General features: G+C 49.7%; 1 protein-coding gene across 9 annotated transcripts in view; it reads right to left on the bottom strand.

Annotated features, from left to right (window-relative positions):
* Nucleotides 1–21,136, bottom strand: part of LOC137434401 (TBC1 domain family member 24-like) — a 111,859-nt gene that overhangs the window by 31,601 nt on the left and 59,122 nt on the right. For 3 of the 9 annotated variants that reach the window (XR_013624704.1, XR_013624706.1, XR_013624705.1), the window contains 3 exons: nt 14,425–14,583; nt 8,590–8,653; nt 8,396–8,504 (listed from right to left, as the gene is read on the bottom strand). Coding sequence is in view for 6 of the 9 variants with exons in the window: in XM_068127364.2 (XP_067983465.2) it covers nt 8,401–8,504; nt 8,590–8,653; nt 14,425–14,583 (327 nt within the window). In the remaining 3 variants the exon portion in view is untranslated. The remainder of the gene's footprint in view (nt 1–8,395; nt 8,505–8,589; nt 8,654–14,424; nt 14,584–21,136) is intronic. The other 6 variants (XM_068127364.2, XM_078785504.1, XM_078785502.1 and 3 more) reach the window with 2 other exon arrangements.

Genomic DNA, 21,136 nt, shown 5'->3' with positions numbered 1-21,136 from the left:
AAGCTTGATAAATTGTCACCATGTATTTTTAATAGTAAAATAGATTGATTGTGGCAGCGTTGCTTGCAAAAACATTTAAAAGATTTTTATGGCAAAAAAAATTCAAAGCATTTCTCTTATATATGTTTTTGGTGCTGTTGAATAAATCTGATTTTACTGCAAACCAAATATTTTGTGGATGTCAAATGCGACTTTTGCGTGAACTTTAAGATTGCATGAACATGGGTGCCAAAGCTCAGCTGACGCTAGAAAAAAGACAGGCAATTGTAACTTGGAGATTACAATTGCAAAAATAATTAGAAGTGTCAGTAAATGCAGTTGCTTGTGCCATTAAACGACATTAAAAAAACTGGTAAAAATGCGGATAGAAAACGTTCTGGTTGATCAAGAATCGCAACATAATCGCAGGACAAGTAATCCGAGTCACCAGTCTGTGCAACAGACGTCTTACAGCACCGGAAATTAGAGCCCAGCGAAACAGCTCCAGCATTACAACTGTTTCAAGGCTTTGTTTTCTCAAAGTTACAATTGCCTGTCTTTTTTCTGGTGTTAGCTGAGCTTTGGCACCCATGTTCATGCAATCTGAAACACAAAAACACTCATTAGATTGTTTGGCTGGCTTTTCTGTAAACATTTTTTGCAACGCCTGGCAATAATTAGTGTGGTCAGATAAGGGAACAATATTTACCTGCTGGACAAAAGTACCATTTTTTGTGTGTGGGTTCCCTATCATGCCTACAAGCAATTTCAATGAGACAATGGAGATCGGTTACTATACGCCCACAAGAGGGCGCTATGTACGGTAGGGGAAAATGGGCGTCGCCGCAGTGCAGAACCGATGGGAACGCCCTTTTCGTGCTTCATTTTCCGATGGAGGCAGAGCATTTCTTCGCAAAATGGCGGCGGTAAGTGCGATTTTGAATAATTTTGAATTGTTTTGAGTATTTATTGATACTGACATTTTGAAGGTTCAGATTTAGTAAAACTAGCTGTTAGCTGATGTATTTCGTAGTATTTGTGAGTCTTAATCCTAAATACACATCTGTTGTGGGTAATATGTGACGAACAAGACGTTTTTTTTGGTTGGATTTTTTTCTGTTATTTCCGAAAAGAAACGATGTTGTTACACCCATAGCGAGCGGGTGTGGGTAGCAGGGAAGTAATTTGGCGAAAAGGGTCTGCACATGAGCCATTTCAGCTTTATAATATGCCATTTATGTGCTCTATGTGGAGTTATTCTCTGTTAACCTCTGTTATCTCTGTTATCACCACGATAAATTTTGGGCCCGAATGTAAAAATGGGAGGGGTAAGGCAAGTCATCCTACCATTATTTTTTGCTCTCGTGACTCTCCAAATGGGGTTTTGAAAAAAATACCATCCCCAGAGAAAAATAGACTGAATGCTTAGAACACCCATCTTTCTCCTAGGCAAGCCTGCTGTGTATTTAGTAAAACAGACCATCCCCTGTTGTGACAGAAAACCTGACAGAAATTGCTTTTTTGATGGATATATTCTATATAGCAATTAGCTATTTCAAGTGAAGTAGTTAAATTACATAATTACATATTTCGATCAATTCTTCAAACCTTTTCATGGGTGGATAGGAACTTTTTATTATGAGGGGTGGCAGATATTTTAGATGAGTAGGTCAGGGCGCCTCGAGCTGCTGTGGTTCGGGGGCATGCTCCAGAATTTTCACTATAACAAAACAAGTATTTTATTAAACAAATTTTTTTGGGATACAATTCTGTATTGAGATATAAATTGTATCTTTTGGTCTCTTTCAGTTACTCGCGGAGGCCGAGACCAGCCGGCCTACCAACTGGAATAAGTGCCTGATTTGTCAGAAGATAACTCAGGAAAATCTGAGATGCCCGCTGGATGCGTTCAACAGAAGGGATGAAAAGTCGGAAGCGTATACTAAATTCCTGGAGAACGTTCGCATATTCCGAGAGCTTCAAGCTATGCCAGTAAATGTGCCATTCATCCCGGAGGACGTTAGCAAGCTGATCTCAAACACCGCGAAGTGGCACAAATCGTGCTACTCAAAATTCAACGATCAAAAGCTTGAACGAATTCGGAAACGGGCCAGCCTGGACTTCGACGACGCCGCCGCAACTGCAAAACGTAGCAAACGTCACGGGTCTGTGGACGACACAAAGCGACAATGTTTGTTCTGTGGCAGGGACGGTACAGTTGGAACTGATCTTCACGAGTGCATGACTTTTGGTGCTGATAAAAAAATTCGCCAAATGGCCACAGAATTGCAGGGCGGCGATTTATTAGCTAGATTGACTGGAGGTTCTGATTTGATTTCAATCGAAGCAAAATATCATTTCGATTACCTCACGAAGTTTCGGAATCGCCATCGGTCGCTGAAAAGAAACGAACAAAAGACATCGGCAGATGAGTCGGAAATGATGTCCCAGTCGCGAGCTCGTGTTGAACTTTTCACGTATGTTGAAAACTCTGTTATGAACGGTCAAGTTGTGTTCAAACTCAGTGAATTGTATGACTTGTATCAAGCTCGCCTTAGTGACCTCGGTATAGACAAGCTGACAAACCGGAGCAGACTAAAGAATGAAATACTGGAATACTTTCCGGAAGCAACGACAGTTTCTGAAGGACGCAATTTGTTGATAGTTTAGAGATTCGCTATCGTACTTGCTGAAGGACCATATGACGTCACGGGACTATGATGAAGAAGCACGTACACTCATGAAAGCTGCCAATATCATTCGCAGAGACCTGTTCGAACACAAGAAATTCACCTTTTCTGGAAATTTTCATCCGGGATGCCAAAAGGAAGCCATACCCACGTCTCTTCTGTCAATGATCGCAATGATCTTGAATGGGTCGGACTTGAAGGACCAAACTAAAGTGGAGTCACAAGCGTGTTTGACCGCGTGTCAAACAATACTTCTTAATGCTAAGTAAAAGGGAACTGACACAGATCACGGCCACAGGCACACGTATCCTCCACCGCTGCCGATCTATATTGGCCTGAGAATTCATGCACAGTTTCGAGACAAAATACTCATTCAGGCCCTCTTCAAGTTAGGGCTCAGCATTTCTTATTCTCGTGTCCTGGAAATAGAGTCGGCAATGGCTGTGTCTTTGAGTGAGCGATTCATTGAGGATGGTGTCGTGTGCCCAGTTCAGCTCAGAAAACAAATTTTTACTGTCGCGGCTCTGGACAATATTGACCACAATTTATCCTCCACATCCGCTACATCTTCATTCCACGGCACTGGTATTTCATTGTTCCAGAAGATTTCAGAAACCAATCCCGGTGAAGTTAGAGAACCGATAGGATTTCCACCATAGGGTACCCAGCCGCTGATGCTCAAGAGCTATCATGATGTCTTGGAAGTGCCAACAAACCTAACAAAATGTGAGTACATGCCTCCCGCTACCCAGCCATCTTTGACGCCCGCAGAAACGGAAACAGTTGGCGAAACCGCACCGGAGCTCAGCAAGTGGATAGATTACTGCAACCAAAAAATGCGAGAATGCGAAATTTCTCAGGGAGATATGGTAACATGGTCTGCCTTCCACGCCGCTCTCCAAGACTCCATAAATTGTACAACGATATCAGCTATGCTTCCACTCAACTCGGTCTCCATGTCTCTCGGTCCCTGCTCTCAAATGTTGTGTTTGTGTCCTTCCCCCTCTCTCCCCATCTTGTCTACCGCTCCCGATGTTATATGTTTTATGTGTCGGTTTGTCTTTCTGTGTGATTAATGTTTGCTCTTTCACGAGCCTCGATCTTGTATACAAAAAAAAAAGAAAAAAAAGTCTGCAACACCGTCGATGATCAAACATGGTATGGACGTCGTTAAAACGGCCATCAATTTCTTGAACCCTGGACAGGTCGCGGTTCTTACAGTCGATCAGCCACTCTATGCCATTGCCAAGTCAATACAATGGAAATGGCCTCTGGAATACGGTGCGGAACATTTCGTCGTCATGCTGGGAGGGCTACACATAGAAATGTCTCTCTGGAATATCGCAGGAAATCTCCTTGACCATTCTGGGTGGACAGACGCTCTGACGAAGGCAAACATCACGGGGTCCGGTACTGCCGAGTTATTCTTGAATGTCTCTCATCTGAAGAGAACCAGGTGAGTTTGCTCTGAGTATGTAGTTTGTAAAGTGACGACACTGACGATTTTTTCCATCTTAACGATTTTTTCTATTATTATGAACACATAATCAATTTCCTCATCTTTATACTTACAGACACGCAGACCAGGTTACTGTCATCTGCTTGTCTCTGCTGGAACAAGACGCCTTTATCGCTGACGGGGCTTCGGACGACGACACGATTACATTGGAATCCTGGCGAAAACTCATGTGCAGGCAGCACCCGACCTACTATATCTGGGATTTGGTCCGACGATATGAGGTACTCGTTTTGACCATGGTGAAGGCGCACAGGGAGCGTAACTTTCAACTCTTTCTGTGAGTTTTGGAGGAGGTAATCCCATTCGCTTTCGCATTCAATCATACAAACTACGCTCGGTGGTTGCCCGTGTATCTTAAGGACATGAAACTGCTGCCGGACGAAGTAGCGACGGAATTCCAGAATGGCGGATGGGTGATTGCAAAGACTTCGAAGAAATTTTCAACAATCCCGATCGACGAGGCGCACGAACAAATGAATAAAATCGTGAAGGGATGTGGCGGTGCCATTGGTCTCCTTCAGAACCCGGCAATGTTGAGACAATGGCTCTTGTGTGCCCCGGAACAGTCACGCTTATTAATGCAATTTGAAGCGGATCTGGGACTGACTACGGACTTATCAGATGAGAATTACGATTCTGGATTCGCCAGTCAGAAAACTTTTCATAGACAAGTTCGGCTTCTCTACCGAGCTATTGCAGATATGGGGAATCCGTTTTCAGACCATTTCCCTGAGCTGATCAGTCTGAATCGAACATGTGCCTCGGAAACCGCCATTGACTGCCTACGGACGCTAGAGAAGATCGGAACTGAGAAATTCCAGTGTTTCGTCAAGGATGTACTCACCGAAAAGTCGACATCTATTCATCAAGAGGAATAACACCCAGCTCTTCAAACCTACACCGAAAGCAGCTTCCAAGACAAAAATAAAGATGGCAGAACTGAAAGATGATATTTCTGTGTTTGGACAGTTGTACGTGTCAGTCCAGAATCGATCAGGAGACATGGCGGAATTTTTTTCGCATGAAAGCAAATCCTATCCTCCTTCGATTTCTGATCAGGGTAAGATGTTTTTTACCACGAAATCCCAGCTTCTCGAATGCCTACTACCGAAAAATGACAGTGAGGAACCACCGAGCGTCTATGATTGCAAAATAATCGATGGAGCCGTAATGATTCATTCGCTACCCAGAAAATCGGCGTCAACATTCCAAGATTACGCTCAGCACATATTCAACCCATATCTATGTCAACAACTCCGTACATCCAACCGCCTTGACGTCGTTTGGGATAGATTTCTTCAAGACAGTCTGAAGGAGGCAACTCACGAGAAGCGCGGTACAGGCTTCTGACTCAAAGTTGGTAACCAGACTAAGATTCCCGCCAAGTGGGAGGAATTCCTGAAAGTTTCAGAAAACAAAGAGGAACTATTTGCCTACCTCACGGCTGAAGCTACGAATATGGCGCTTCCAACTGGAAAACGACTTGTTATGACAGGTTAGGAATTCTGATGAGAAACCATTATATGACGATTTCCTACCAACTACATTTTGTGAAAGCGTTCTCGTTTCTAATTTTGCATTTCTGTGTTCATTTCAGGGCAAGATGCTGAAAGCGATTTAGCCAGATGTGATCATGAAGAGGCTGATACGCGCATTGTGGTTCACATCCTGGACGCCCTGCAAAGTGGACACAGCCTTATTCAAGTACGCTCGGTGGATACGGATGTGGTTGTGATTCTTCTTGGCGTGTACAGTAAACTGCGGTCTCAACACGATGATCTTCAGCTCTGGGCAGCATTTGGCATGGGTGCCCACTACACTTGTGTGGACATAGGATCGCTCTCTGCTACTCTCGGAGATCGTGCCGAAGCGCTTACAGCCTTCCATGCCTTTACTGGATGTGACACCACTTCTGGGTTTCACTGGTCGAGTAAGAAGAAAGCCTGGCATGTATGGGACATGCTACCCAAATTGACTGATGCTTTTCTGGCTATAGCACGAGAACCGTTTCTGAATGTGACAACGGAATCGCCGGTCTTTGCCGTCCTGGAAAGGTTTGTCGTCTTATTGTACGACAGCAAACTCAGTACAACTTCCATCAATTAAGCCAGGATGATGATGTTCAAGACCAAACCAAGACCACTGAACAAACTGCCACCAACACAGGTAAGATTGAAAATATCAAGACAGCGACTAGACTGACGCGTAATGAATCCTCAATTTTTCGCATGCGCATTCTCAATTTCATTTCACTTTCTGACTTTCTTATCTTCATTGCCTCTTTTCAGAACGCGTTGCTACACCACACCAGACGTGCCGTATATCAGACAGGTATATGGACAATGAGCACAACCCCAACAAGACCAACAACGTGCCCCTCGGAATTCGGATGGGTCAGGTGTGATGGCGGGTGGCAGCCTCTGTGGATGACGCAGCCCGAGGTCTCCTTGGCATGTCGGGAGTTCATCAAGTGTGCCTGTGCTATGCCATGCAAAGTCTGCCGCTGCTTCCGTGCTAATTTGAAGTGCACCAGTCTCTGCAAATGTGCGTGCCAAAAATGAGTCCTATTGCATAATTGCAATATTCCTCAAGCATCCAGTCTTGTGGTATGTACAGTAAAACTCGCCAAATTTCACCTTATTGCCTGTTAAACCTCATGGTGAACACCGATTGTCATGTACGAAACATCTTGTAGCCACTCATGGCTTTGGAGAAACATTTCGAGAAAAGTAGACTTTTTCGTCGGTGACGTAACATTTTTTCAATTAAATTGCCATCTTTAACTGCTCACAAATGAGCAATAACTAATTAGATTTTGTCAGGACCTTCGTTTTTTGAAAGACCGGTGTGTGGCTAATGAATAATACGTTTCTTTGAAAACGACCAAATTTGACCTTTTGACCTTGACCTTCACGGTCAAGGTCGCGATTGTCTCATAAAAAATTATTCTTGGGTACATATAGAAGACACATGCCAAGTTTGGTGCTTTTGTCCAGCAGGTAAATATTCGTTGGGTATTTTGCCATAACTGACCACACTAAATAGACATAGAAACTAAGCACAAGAAACTAAGCACAAACATTCATTCCACACAGAGCAGAGTATTTGTAAACAGTTTTTGCTCCTGAGATGAAACGTTAATAACATTAACTTCGCTTTTCAGTTTGGATTAAGTCTTGCACTTTTCGACCTATTTCCACAAATTGCTTTAAGCCTACGTTTCGCACAAGAAAGATGCATTGGAGCACACTATATTATCAGTACATAAGCAGATATATCTTTGGTAAGAGTTTTGTTCACATCTTATGTTCATTTTGCACATTAAATACATTATGTTGGGTGTACCTAAATTTTTGACTGGTAGTGTACGTTGATCCTTTTTACCGTCATTAGGTTATCTCATCTCGATTCTCAAAGAAATGAACTTCTAAAATAGGTCGTGATGTCTGGATGTCTGTCCGTCCGTCCGTTACCTTTTTGCTACTTTTGCTACCCCTCTCTTATCACCCGGTTGATTGGGTTGAAACTTCGGATCCATACTCATCCCTTATTTACCAACTGATTACTCTGAAACCTGATACAGCCCTTCTACTCGATGTTCCGCAGGATCGCTCGCTCTTATATTTTTTTTCAAGTTTGGATGAGGGGTGTCCCAGGGGAGCAGGGAGCTCCAGACAGGTTCCCCCAAATTGGCAAAGGTCTGAACCACAACCTCAAGAGATGACTGTCAGCTCACTCGGGGCTATTTTTTTATCAATGCATTGTTGGCTTGGGAAAAATAACAAGGACACGAGCCCCTGATAAGTAAACCGCGCTATCCCACATCCAGGACAAAACCTCTTCAATCTTCCTTCCAGGACTTCCAGCCAGCTGTTTACCAACATATCGGGTCATCCCCCATCCCAAGCCATGATCTTTACCACCCCCATTAACCTCCAAGCCCATCTCTTTTCAAGTTTCCAGTTTTTCCGTCCCTTACAGTTTGCAGCTGTACCCATCTTGTTCACGAATTGTGGCTTAAGGTAATTTGTGGAATGATCATGCAGGTAAAGAGCCAGAACTGGCCCTGTCATTCGTAGATTGCTTTAAAAAAAATTGACAAGTGCAGACTCTATTGTCTACCTACCAGATGTGTGTGATGGACAGTTAGGTACTTGAACCATTCTCTTTTGAAATAAAAAGGCAACAATTATTAACAAAGCTCAACTTCCCATGAATACAAAGCATTCTCCAGTTCCGAAAAAGTTTGGTCCGGCCCATTTGATGTTGCAACCCGTTCGCTCCCTCCAATCGGTGGACAAAAACGCTCCAAATACCTGGAATGACGGGAGATTAAACAGTAAGTTGTACACAACTTATGGTGCTTGGGCAGCATTGGTGAGTAATGATCAGATTTCTTACTTCATCATCTGTTGTTTTCAGTACCAGTAGCGTGGGTTGCTGTCCTGCACAACAGCTGTAGAACCTGCATGTTGTCAACACATAAATGATGGTAGTCATCCTAGCACAAACATTTTTTTTTCTTCAAGTTTCAAACACAAACTTCAAGTTTTCCTGCCAGCTGTTAATGAAAATGGACCCTTTAATCCTATAATGATTTGAATATGAGGCACATCTAGACAGGTAGTGGAAAACTAGCTAGTTGATATTCAATCTGGTAACCCATTAATACATTAATGAATAGATATTGGGGTGGGCGGTGGATATTTTGGCAAAGTTATCTGCTGCTCATGCCACTGCCACATTCTTCACACCAAGGTATGAGGAAATAAATCATCGGTGCCATCGTCGCAAATCAGAAATCGATTTGCCGTCGAGCTGTTGGTACATGCAACAATGCACAAAGACAGAAACAAGAAAGACGCCATTCAGAGCACGATACTTGCAAAATCCACCCCCACCCACCTCCCGAAAAAGATAGCCATGGATACATCAAATTGGCCATTGCATAAAGATTAAAATTGATTTTTCAGATGAAAATTGACGATATTAGAAGTTTGACCTGGAGTTGATTGATCTTTGACCTTTTGAACTCAAAAATAGTTGGTCTCCCAATTCAGTGATGCATTATGCAATTTTCTTCAATCCACAGGTTAATCAGATGAAGATTGATGATTTTTCAGATGAAAATTGAAGATTTTGGAAGTTTGACCTTGACTTGACCTTTGACCGTCAATCGGATGAAAAATGATAATTCTAGAAATTTGACCAAGATGACCTTTGACCTCAAAATCAATAGGATTCTTCCTTATGACCAACTCTACCATCTGGTGAAGTTTTGTGAAGATTGGTTTGGAATTGTGACCTGTAGGCGATTGACAGACAGAGAGACAAAATAACGCACAGGACGAACCAATACACTTGAAAAATCTGATTTTGAAAGTAACAAGCATTACGCCTGAGTCCCCCGTCGGTGAAGTGATGTGAGTTGACAAAGTGGAAGATGCAAGGCGGCCATCTTGGATTTTGACGTGGCGACCTAATTTTCAATAGGGTTTTTCCATATGCCTAGTTGCACCCACACACTGTGGCGGACACATTGTCAGTGGGCAATAATTCTGCGCACCAGTGGGTGGCGCGAGCGTCCGGGCGTGGAAGCGCAACTCGGGCCACGCCCGGAGCGAAGGCGTCACGAGGCGCAGGGTGGAACTGAGGACATGCCCCGCCTTTTGGCCGACCGGCCACGCCCGGGGGCAAGGTGTGGCCTCGGGACATATATGCGGGCTCGATAGTCGAGCCCGCCCAGTGCTTACGTGCGAGCTGTTAATAAAGCATTGCAGTTTGTACAACGCGTTGTGGCCTACCTTCTTGGCAAACGAATCATGTGTGCACAGCACCACACTGGTGACCCCGACTGGTTCAGCCGTAGCTGACCCCTGAACGTGCCATGGCTACCAACGCTGTCAAACTCCCAGAGTTCTGGGAAGCGCAAGCCGACGTTTGGTTTGTGCAGGCCGAAGCTCAATTCCAGCTCCGGGGCATCACGGCGGACGAGACCATGTACTACCACGTGGTCGCCGCCCTCGGACCCGGCACTGCCGCCCGTGTCGTGTCCATCCTTCGGCGCCCGCCGGGCGACCACAAGTACGCGGCACTCAAACGTCTCCTCCTCGCCACGTTCGGGCTCACGGAGGCCGAACGCGCCGACCGCCTCCTGGACCTTCCCACCCTCGGCGACACATGACCGTCCGTTCGGATGGATTTTATGTTGTCCCTGCTTGGAGACCAGCGCCCGGATTTCCTTTTCCGCGCGCTTTTCCTCCGCCAGCTACCTGCGTGGGTGCGGCTCGCGCTGGCCGGTTCGAACTTAACGGAACCCCGCGCCCTGGCCGGAGAGGCGGACAAATTTTTCGCGGCCTGTGACACGCGGTCGGTGTACGGTGCTGCCGTAGTGGATCCCGGTGCGGAGGCTACATCGCCCCCTGCTTCCCTCATGGCCACTGCTACGCCCCGCCCGCCACCACGGCCACCGCGGCAGCCACCGCCGCAAACCTGGTGCTACTATCATGCCAGGTTCGGCCGCAAGGCTAGAGCGTGCCGCCGCTGTGTTCTTTCGACGGGTCGGGAAACGACCGGGCCTGCGCTCACTTGCGGCCATGAGCGTCGGCCATTCCGGCAGCCTCCTGTTCATCACACACACCTCGTCTGGTCGTCGTTTTCTGTGCGACACGGGAGCGCAGGTAAGCATCCTCCCTGCCTCAGCGTCCGACAAGCAAGCTGCAGGCTGGGGCCCCGCCTTGCTCGCTGCCAACGGAACACCCATCCGCACATTCGGGAAGCGTTGCCTCTCGCTGCGTTTCGGACGGCAGCGCTTCAAATGGTCGTTCGTCACCGCCAGCGTGCCAATGGCCCTGCTCGGTGCAGACTTCCTTTGTGCGAATGGGCTGTTGGTGGACGCTAAGTGTCGACGTCTCGTCCAGGCCGAAACCTTCAGCTCGCTCGCTTGTTCGCTGAGCAGCTCGTTGAGCAGCTCGCCGAGCGGCTTACCAAACGGCTTGCTCAGCGGTTCCGTCCCGGCGAAGTTAGTCTGTACGCTTCCGGCAGCGGACGAGTTTACCCGCCTCCTCGCCAGTTTCCCGGCACTCACGCGGCCCACCTTTTCAGCGGTGGCCGTCAAACACGGGGTGGAGCACCATATCCCCACCGTCGGACTACCGGTCTACGCCCGGGCACGCCGCCTCGACCCCACGAAGCTCGCCGTGGCGAAAGCGGAGTTCGTCACGCTGGGGCGGCTGGGCATCGTACGGCGCTCCAACAGCGCATGGGCCTCTCCTCTGCACATTGTGCCCAAGCCCGGCAGCGGATGGCGGCCGTGCGGTGACTACCGCCGGCTCAACGACGCCACCACCCCCGACCGCTACCCGGTCCCGCATATTCAGGACTTTTCCGCCCGGTTGGCAAACACGACCATTTTCTCCAAGGTGGACATCATCCGGGGCTACCACCAGGTCACCGTACAACCGGACGATGTACCAAAGACGGCCGGCATCACACCTTTCGGCCTCTTTGAGTTCCTGCGGATGCCTTTTGGGTTGAAAAATGCGGCCCAGGCGTTCCAGCGGCTCATGGACAGCGTCTTATGCGACTTGCCCTTCATCTACGTCTACCTGGACGACATCCGAGTCGCGAGCGCGTCCCGGGAGGAGCACCTGCTCCACCTCCGCACGCTCTTCGAACGCCTGGGCCAGCATGGCCTGATAATCAACCCCGCGAAGTGCCGTTTCGGCATCACCGCCATCGACTTCTTGGGGCACCGCATCACCAGGCACGGGGCCAACCCTTTACCGGCCAAGGTGGAGGCGGTCAGGAGTTTCCCGCGCCCCCGCACGATCAAGGGGCTCCAGGAATTCCTGGGCATGGTGAATTTTTATCACCGCTTCGTGCCCCGCGTCGCCCAGCTCCTGCGCCCCCTGCACGAGGCCCTCTGGGGGAAGCCGGGCAAAGGTGACATCGCCTGGACGGAGCCGATGGCCGCGGCGTTTGCGGGCGCAAAGCTGGCCTTGGCCAACGCCACCATGCTGGCGCACCCGGCGCCCGATGCACCTATCGCCCTCACCACCGACGCGTCGGACGACGCGGTGGGCGCGGTGCACGAGCAGTGGGTGAGTGGTGCTTGGCAGCCGCTGGCGTTTTTTAGCCGGCAGCTTCGCCCGCACGAACGCCGGTACAGCACCTTCGACCGCGAGCTGCTCGGGCTCCACCTGGCGGTCCGACACTTCCGCCATCTTCTCGAGGGCCGCCCGTTCACGGCCTTCGTCAATCACAAGCCCCTTGTTTTCGCGATGGCCAAGGTCGCCGAGCCATGGTCGGCCCGGCAGCAACGTCACCTCTCTGCCGTGTCCGAGTACACGGCGGACATCCGTCACGTCGCGTGTAAGGACAACCCGGTGGCGGATTGCCTTTCCCAGTCCGTTGCACACGCGGTCCACCTCGGGATCGACTATGCCCGGATGGCAGAGGACCAGACCGCCGACCCCGACGTCCAGGCCTTGCGGACCGCCGTCACGGGCCTCCGAGTCACTGAGGTGCCGTTCGACGTCGCGGGCACTGCCCTCTTGTGCGACGTCTCCCTCGGCCGGCCTCGCCCCATCGTGCCCGCTGGTGGGCAGCGCCCGGTTTTTGACGCCATCCACGGCCTGTCCCACCCGGGCACGAAGGCCTCCGAGAAGCTCGTCGCGGTGAAGTTCGTCTGGCATGGCCTCAGGAAGAACGTCCGCGACTGGGCCAGGACGTGCCTCGCGTGCCAGCGCGCAAAGGTCCACCGCCACACCCAGGCCCCGTTGGCCCCGTTTACGGTGCCCGAGCGTCGGTTCGACCACGTCCACGTCGACTTGGTGGGACCTCTGCCCCCCTCGCGGGGTTTCACCCACCTCCTCACCATGGTGGACCGCACCACCCGGTGGCCGGAGGCCGTGCCATTGGCGGCGACGGCTGCGGCTGACGTCGCGCAACCCTTCATCGCGACATGGGTTGCCCGGTTCGGCGCCCCCTCGGACATCTCGTCCGACCGCGGCCCCCAGTTCACCTCGGAGCTCTGGGGAGCGGTGGCGCAGGGGCTCGGCGTCCAGCTGCACCGCACCACGGCCTACCACCCCCAGGCCAACGGCCTGTGCGAGCGCTTTCATCGCGCAATGAAGGCCGCGCTCCGGGCCAGCCTCCGCGACGGCAGCTGGGCCGACAGGCTCCCCTGGGTCCTGTTGGGCCTCAGGACGGCGCCCAAGGACGACCTGCGCGCGTCCTCGGCGGAGCTGGTCTTTGGACAACCACTGCGGGTACCGGGCGAATTTATCCCCGACTCCACGGCCCCTTGGTCCGCGGCGCAACAGCGCTCCACCCTGCAGGAGACCGCCAGGAGGTTCGCCCCGGTGCCGACGGCACACCACGGTTGCCCGTCCTCCCAAATCGCCCCGGAGCTTCGCACGGCGGAGTACGTTTTTGTCCGGCACGACGCCCACCGGGCACCGCTGCGGCCCCCGTACGACGGGCCCTTCCGCGTGCTGGAGACCGGGGACAAACATTTCACCATGGACATCGGTGGTACTCCGGATCGTATCTCCATGGACCGCCTCAAGCCAGCCCACCTCGACCTGGACCACCCCCCGCCAGCAGCTCTGCCTCCGCGTCGAGGCCGCCCCCCGGCGGGCAGACCCCCGGCACCCCCCAGCCCCGCTACCCCCCAGCCCTGCATGCATCGCCAGAGGGCGTTTCGGCCGGGTCATCCGGCTTCCCCGCAAGCTCACCCTTCAGGTGCGCGGGAATTCTGGGGGGGCGCGTGTGGCGGACACATCGTCAGTGGGCAATAATTCCGCGCACCAGTGGGTGGTGCGAGCGTCCGGGCGTGGAAGCGCGGCTCGGGCCATGCCCGGAGCGAAGGCGTCACGAGGCGCAGGGTGGAACTGAGGACATGCCCCACCTTTCGGCCGACCGGCCACACCCGGGGGCAAGGCGTGGCCTCGGGACATATATGCGGGCTCGATAGTCGAGCCCGCCCAGTGCTTACGTGCGAGCTGTTAATAAAGCATTTCAGTTTGTGCAACGTGTTGTGGCCTCCCTTCTTGGCAAACGAATCGTGTGTGCACAGCACCACAACACCAAATTAGAATTCGGTCCTTCGCTTACGCACGCACGGACGGATGCACGCACATACGGACGGAGGGGAAAACCATAGTGCCCCTTTCGCTCCGCGGTGCGATGGGGGACAACAAAGGACCATATTCTCGTAAATGAAAGAATGACCTGCTCAGCGAGCTGCCGTGACTGGCGATGGAGAAGATGAGGTTAGGAGGGTGAAGTGAGTGCCGTTCAGGGATCTTAGTCCACAGCTCACACATCTCCTCTGCTGTCACCACATCTGAGTCAAAAGTTGTTGTGTCCAGTGGGATCATTATTCGCCCTCTAGAGACATTGGGACAGTTTGAAGGGTAACCCCAGAGAGACAGAATAAAGCGGGCTGCATTTCAAAATGTAACATCATGTGGTTCGAAGATATTTTTAAAATAACAGTTGGATCTTAGATTGAAAACTTTCATTTCATGTTGCTGTAGAAACCATTGGTCATATGCTGTGATAATTTGTAGGTGGGAATGCCAAACCATTTGGCTCAATGTCTATAGGCCCTCTCTCAACAGTTGCCTTGGATTTGCCAACACAATAGACAACGAGTGCATGTCATATAGGATTCACTCACAATTAAATAAAGTTACCAAAATGTGATCTTGTGCTCCACACTGTGCATGTTATACTCACTGAGAGCATGTTATAAATCCACAACCCCCACCCCCCCCCCCCAAAACAAGGCCTTCATCCACAGCTTGAAGTACCACCCTCCCATCTAGGCTGGCACCATTGCCTCATACCTTGCACGACTTGATGCTGTGGAAACCAAAGCCCGCAAACTCATTGGAATCTCCTGTGATTAAGCTGAACCTTTGGGCCTAACTTTTACAACCTCCTTTCTGGTCTTGCACCCTCTTCCCTTTCTTTTCTCTCTCCCAACCCCAACCCCCATGTTTCGCAGTGCGCATGTGGTGTGCCAGTAATCCACTTCTGGTGTCACAACGTCCGGGCATATTTCTCACCTCCACACATTTGTTCCTCTTTTCTTTCTTTCTTTCTCCGATGGAACCAACCTCTTCAGTCTGTTCAATCCTATTCCTCTCTCCCAGGCTTTGGAACTGTTGTTCAACACCACATCAGGTCATCACCCATCCATACTCATTATCTTTTCTACCCTCATTAAAGTACACCCCTTCCTCTCCAGGTTATTGTGTTTTCTCCCTCTCCATCAGCCTCTTTTTATTTTTGTCCTCCGCCCCTCCATGGTGAGGTATGTGGATGGAGAAGCGGACCACCGAGGCACTCGGAAACATGGTGGTGGGATGATTAAGTTGGAAAGAGGATTGATGAGAAGAGGAAGAAGTTCAAGGAGTGGCAGAAGGCGAATGGTACGGGGGCAGAAAAGGCAGAGCATGAAAGTTATAAGGCAGCCAAGAAGGCTGCAAAGAAAGAGGTAGCAAAGGCGCAGACGGTATGGAGGAAAATGTTCGGAGAACGCTTGGATTTGGAAGAGGGTCAGAGAGCGGTATTCAGGATTGCAAAGCAGACAGCGAAAGAGAGTTGTGATGTGATGGGGGTGAGTTGCTTGAAGGATGAAGTGGGACAAATCGTTGTGGACTCAGACAAAATTAAAGGAAGATGGAAGAGATATATGGAAATGCTGTTGAATGCAGGGAATGAATGGGATGGCAAACATAGAGAGTAACCCAGGTTTAGGACCGGCAGAGAAGATAACTGAGAAGGAAGTTGAGGAAGCGATAAAAGCAATACAACAAACAACAACAACATGCATTTTAAAGGCCATTTTCCCCGCTAGAGCGGGGGTTAGCCTTGCAGTCCCCATGACAATCTTCTCCATTTTGCCCTATTTTCTGCATCTCCCCTTGTTAACAACCCTTGCCCGCATTTCTTCTTCCACCATCTTTAGCCAAGTCTTTCTCGGTCTTCCCCGTCCTCTGCTTCCTTCTACATTCATTTCCATCACTCTTCTCAACCAGTCACTTTCATCCTTCCTCAACACATGACCAAACCATCTCAACCTGTTCCTCTTCACAGCATCAATCACAGGCTCTATTCCCATCATCTTTCGCAATTCATCATTTGTCTTCCTCTCTCTCAACGATACTCCACACATCCACCGAACCATTCGCATTTCCACCCTTTCCAACCTTCGTTGCTGCTCTACGTTCATTACCCATGTCTCGCTCCCATAAATCATAACACTTCTCACACATGCAGCATACACCTTTCCCTTCAGCTTCAACGACACTCCTCTCCTCATCAGCACGCCACTCAGTTCCCGAAACTTCTTCCATGCACATCTCACTCGAGCAACCGTTGCCGAGTCTGATCCACCCTCTCCATTCAGCATGTCTCCGAGGTAGCAAAATGTTTTCACACCTTCCAACTTCACGCCGTCTCCAAGATCCAACTCAACATTTCCTCCATCTGCAGCTCCCTCTGTGCACACCTTACATTTGAATGTAGCTGCCACACTGGTTAATGACCCTCTCAGACCACTACATTTTTGATGAACCCACTCAGCGCACATTGTACATTGAATGGAGTTCACTCCGACACCCTTCCTACACACAGCACAGGGCCACTTCCCAGTTCTTTCCACCTCACCACATGCTTTACCACTTGCCATCACCTTCGTCTTTCCGATATTCACCTTCAGACCTTTTGTCTCCATACATTCCTTCCACGTGTTCATCTTTTCCTTCAGTCCATCCATACTTTCCGCAATCAACACCAGATCATCTGCATACAACAACTCCCACGGTAAACCCTCCTTTATGTTCTGAGCCAGCACCTCCATCACAGCTACATATAGTAGTGGACTTAGTACCGACCCCTGATGCACTCCCACCTTCACCTCAAACTCACCACTGTTCCCGTCCTTCGTCCTTACAGCTGTGCGCGCTCTTTTGTACATTGCCATCACCACTCTGATCAACCATTCCTCCACTCCTAACTTCCTCAATGCCCATGTCAATACTTTGCGTGGTACCCTATCGAATGCTTTCTCCAGATCAACAAACCCAAGAAACAACTTCTTCCTCTTCTCCATGTACTTCTCCTGCAACTGCCTCACAATGAAAAGCACGTCTGTCGTTCCTCTTCCTGGCATGAATCCAAACTGCATTTCGTCGATCTTCACTTTCTTCCTTATCCTCCTCTCCAACACCCTTTCCAATACCTTCATTCCATGCTCCAATAACTTTATCGCTCGGTACGAGCCACACTCCAGAGGGTCACCTTTCCCCTTGTATAGAGGGACGAGGGTACTCAGTTCCCAATCCACTGGAATGCGGCCTTCTTTCACCACCAGATTACAGATCTCTGTCATTCTCTTCACACCCCAACTTCCTGCTGCCTTCAACATATGTCCCACAACTCCCGTCGGCCCTCCCGCTTTTCTACCCTTCATTGCTTTTATTGCTTCCTCAACTTCCTTCTCAGTTATCTTCTCTGCCGGTCCTAAAACAGGGTTACTCTCTATGTTGCCATCCCATTCATTCTCTGTATTCAACAGCATTTCCATATATCTTTTCCATCTTCCTTTAATTCCATCTGGGTCGACAACGATTTGTCCCACTTCATCCTTCAAGCAACTCACCCCCATCACATCACACCTCTCTTTCGCTATCTGCTTTGCAATCCTGAATACTGCTCTCTGACCCTCTTCCGAATCCAAGCGTTCTCCGAACATTTTCCTACATGCCTCCTGCGCCTTTGCTACCTCTTTCTTTGCAGCCTTCCTGGCTGCCTTGTAACTTTCATGCTCTGTTGTTTCTGCTCCCGTACCCTTCGCCTTCTGCCACTCCTTGAACTTCTTCCTCTTCTCGTCAATCCTCTTTCCAACTTCATCATCCCACCACCATGTTTCCGAGTGCCTCGGTGGTCCTTTTGTCCATCCACATACCTCACCAACGGCTCCCAACAGACTAGCTTTCATCGACATCCAACCACTTTCAAGCTCAACCACATCATCCTCGACCCTACTCAGCCTCTCTTTTAATGCCTCCCTTACTGTCACCTCTTTCAACCTCCACACCTTCATTCTCGGTTGGTACTTCACCCGCCGAGCTCTCCTCGCACCTTTCACCCTTACGTCGCAGACAACCAAGTGGTGCTGTGAAACAGCCTCGTCCCCCGGGATCACCTTTGTGTCCCGGAGGTGCCCCCTATCTCGCCTACGCACCATCAGGTAGTCAACGGTTGTCGTCGACCCACCTGACGTGTATGTAACAAGCTTATTATCCTCTTTCTGGAACTGAGTATTACAAATCAACAAATCAGCTCCATCAGCAAACTCCAAAATCCTTTCACCTTCTCCATTTCTCACACCATATCCGTAACCCCCATGAACTCCGTCAAAACCATCCATACTCCTTCCCACATGTCCATTTAGGTCTCCTCCTACCACAACAACTTCCTCATCTTTCACGTTTTCCATCAGCTTCTCTATCGCACACCAGAACTTGTCCTTCTCTTCATCGCTTCGACCAACCTGCGGAGCATATCCAGAGATGACGTTCACCAAGAGCTTTCCAATCATCATTTTCACCATCATCAACCTATCACTCACTCTCGTCACACTCACCACACTGTCTACAAACTCCTCAGAAAACAGGACACCAACACCATTCACGCCCTCCAGGCACCCTTGCCACACAAACTTGTATTTCTGTCCCTGCCTACCCTTCACCATTCTCACACCACTTCCCTTCCATCTCGTCTCTTGCACACAACATATGTCCACTCTTCTTCTGACCAATACTTCCACCACTTCTCCTGATCTCCTCCCTGTCATTGTCCCTACATTCCATGTCCCAAACCTCAGAAACCGATCTCCACTTCGGGCTGTACCCTGCCCATATGTAGTTGTAATTGTCATGGTTCCCTTTTTGAGGCAATGTTTTTTATGGCCGGATGCTCTTCCTGACGCCAACCCTCTTAGTTGTCTTTTACGACACGCAGGGATACGGTGTACCTATTCTTATCCAGGGTACACACCGGGAAAGCGATAAAAGCAATGAAGAGTAGAAAAAAGAGTCGAAAATAAAAGCGATAAAAGCAATGAAGAGTAGAAAAGCAGGAGGGCCGACGGGAGTTGTGGGAGATATGTTAAAGGCAGCAGGTAGTTGGGGTGTGAAGGGAATGACAGAGATCTGTAATCTGGTGGTGAAAGAAGGCCGCATTCCAGTGGATTGGGAACTGAGTACCCTCGTCCCTTTATACAAGGGGAAAGGTGACCCTGTGGAGTGTGGCTCGTACCGAGCGATAAAGGTATTGGAGCATGGAATGAAGGTATTGGAAAAGGTGTTGGAGCGGAGGATAAGGAAGAAAGTGAAGATCGACGAAATGCATTTTGGATTTATCCCAGGAAGAGGAACGACAGACGCGCTCTTTATTGTAAGGCAGTTGCAGGAGAAGTACATGGAGAAGAGGAAGGAGTTGTTTCTTGGGTTTGTTGATCTGGAGAAAGCATTCGATAGGGTTTTGTTTTGTTTTGTTTTTGTATACTGAATCGAGGCTCGTGAAAGAGCTAACATTTACTTCACAAACAAATCAACCAGACAAACAAAATATATAAAAAGAGGGAGCGGAAGACAAGATGGGGAGAGAAGGGGAAGCACACAAACACAACATTTGAGAGCAGGGAGATGTGTGGGAGGGAGAGGGCTTGGGGGGAGGAGGCGTGGGAAGGGGGTGGGAGAAGTATAAAACACAAGGACACCAAGGACTTCCAGGACAGAAGTTGGTATTTCAAAAAAGTGTAATTGGGGTGAAATTCGCGGGGGTAGAAAAGATCAAGGTTTTGGATGGGGGAAGATAAGAGATGGTGGTGAACAGCTGTTTTAAAGACCTGGAGGGTGGAGTGGGATTGAAGAGAGTGAGGGAGTTTGTTCCAGAGGCAGGAGAAAAGAGGAATGAAGGAGTGAAGGTGAGCAGAGAGTCTTGATTTTGGCAGTTTAACCATAAGAGGGTTGCAGGCAGATCTTGTGCGACCTGTAGGAATATTTGCGGGACAGAGCCCAGAGAGAGCTGGGGGGGCAAGGCCAGAGAGGAGTCGGTAGAAGACGGAAAGACCACCAACCTGCCTGCGGTGAGTGCGTGAGAGGCCCTTGGAGTTAGCTTCATCGCGGGAGATTCCAATGATTCTGAATGCTTTGGTTTCAACAGCGTGAAGACGAGCTAGGTGTGAGGCAGGAGCACCAGCCCAGAGGGGAGAGCAGTATTCCATTGAGCTGCGGATGAAAGCCTTGTATGTGGTGAGGAGCTCAGGTGTGCCAAGGAAGGACTTCGCACGACGGAGGATGCCCAGTCGGCGACTGGCTTTGGAGGCCAGATTTGAAATGTGGTTTTCCCAGGAAAGATCGGGGGTAGAAGACCACATATATGGCAGATAGTGAGACCCAAAAGCTTGAGTGACAGAACTTCTTGGAGAGGATTATTCAGAAAGTGGATGGGAGGGTTGTCCAGTCGGTCTTTTCGGAGAGACATCGTAAGAGTGTGAGATTTGTCAGGATTGAAAGACATGTTCCACTTGTTTGCCCAGTCTGTGATTTTGTCCAGGTCTGCAGAGAGTGAGGAGGCTGCAGACTGCCGATCTGAGGGATGAAGAATGGAGCGACAGAGAGTAGAGTCATCAGCAAAGAGATAGAGGGGATTTTCAAGAGAGTCAGAGAGATCATTGATGAAGACCAGAAAAAGCACAGGGCCCAGAACACTGCCTTGGGGAACTCCAGCCTGAACAGGAAGAGGAGATGAGAGAAACCCATTCAGGGCCACACGTTGACTACGACCAGAGAGGAAGTCCGCCAGCCATGCGTGGAGATTTCCATGGATACCAAAAGAGGAGAGTTTGGTGAGCAGAGCGGGG

This window comes from Myxine glutinosa, chromosome 10, assembly GCF_964187855.1.
Source record: "Myxine glutinosa chromosome 10, kmMyxGlut1.1, whole genome shotgun sequence".
In the NCBI taxonomy this organism is placed as follows: Eukaryota; Metazoa; Chordata; class Myxini; order Myxiniformes; family Myxinidae; genus Myxine; species Myxine glutinosa.
Note: the sequence above shows the minus strand (reverse complement) of the source record. Positions and strands in the feature narration are given on the sequence as shown.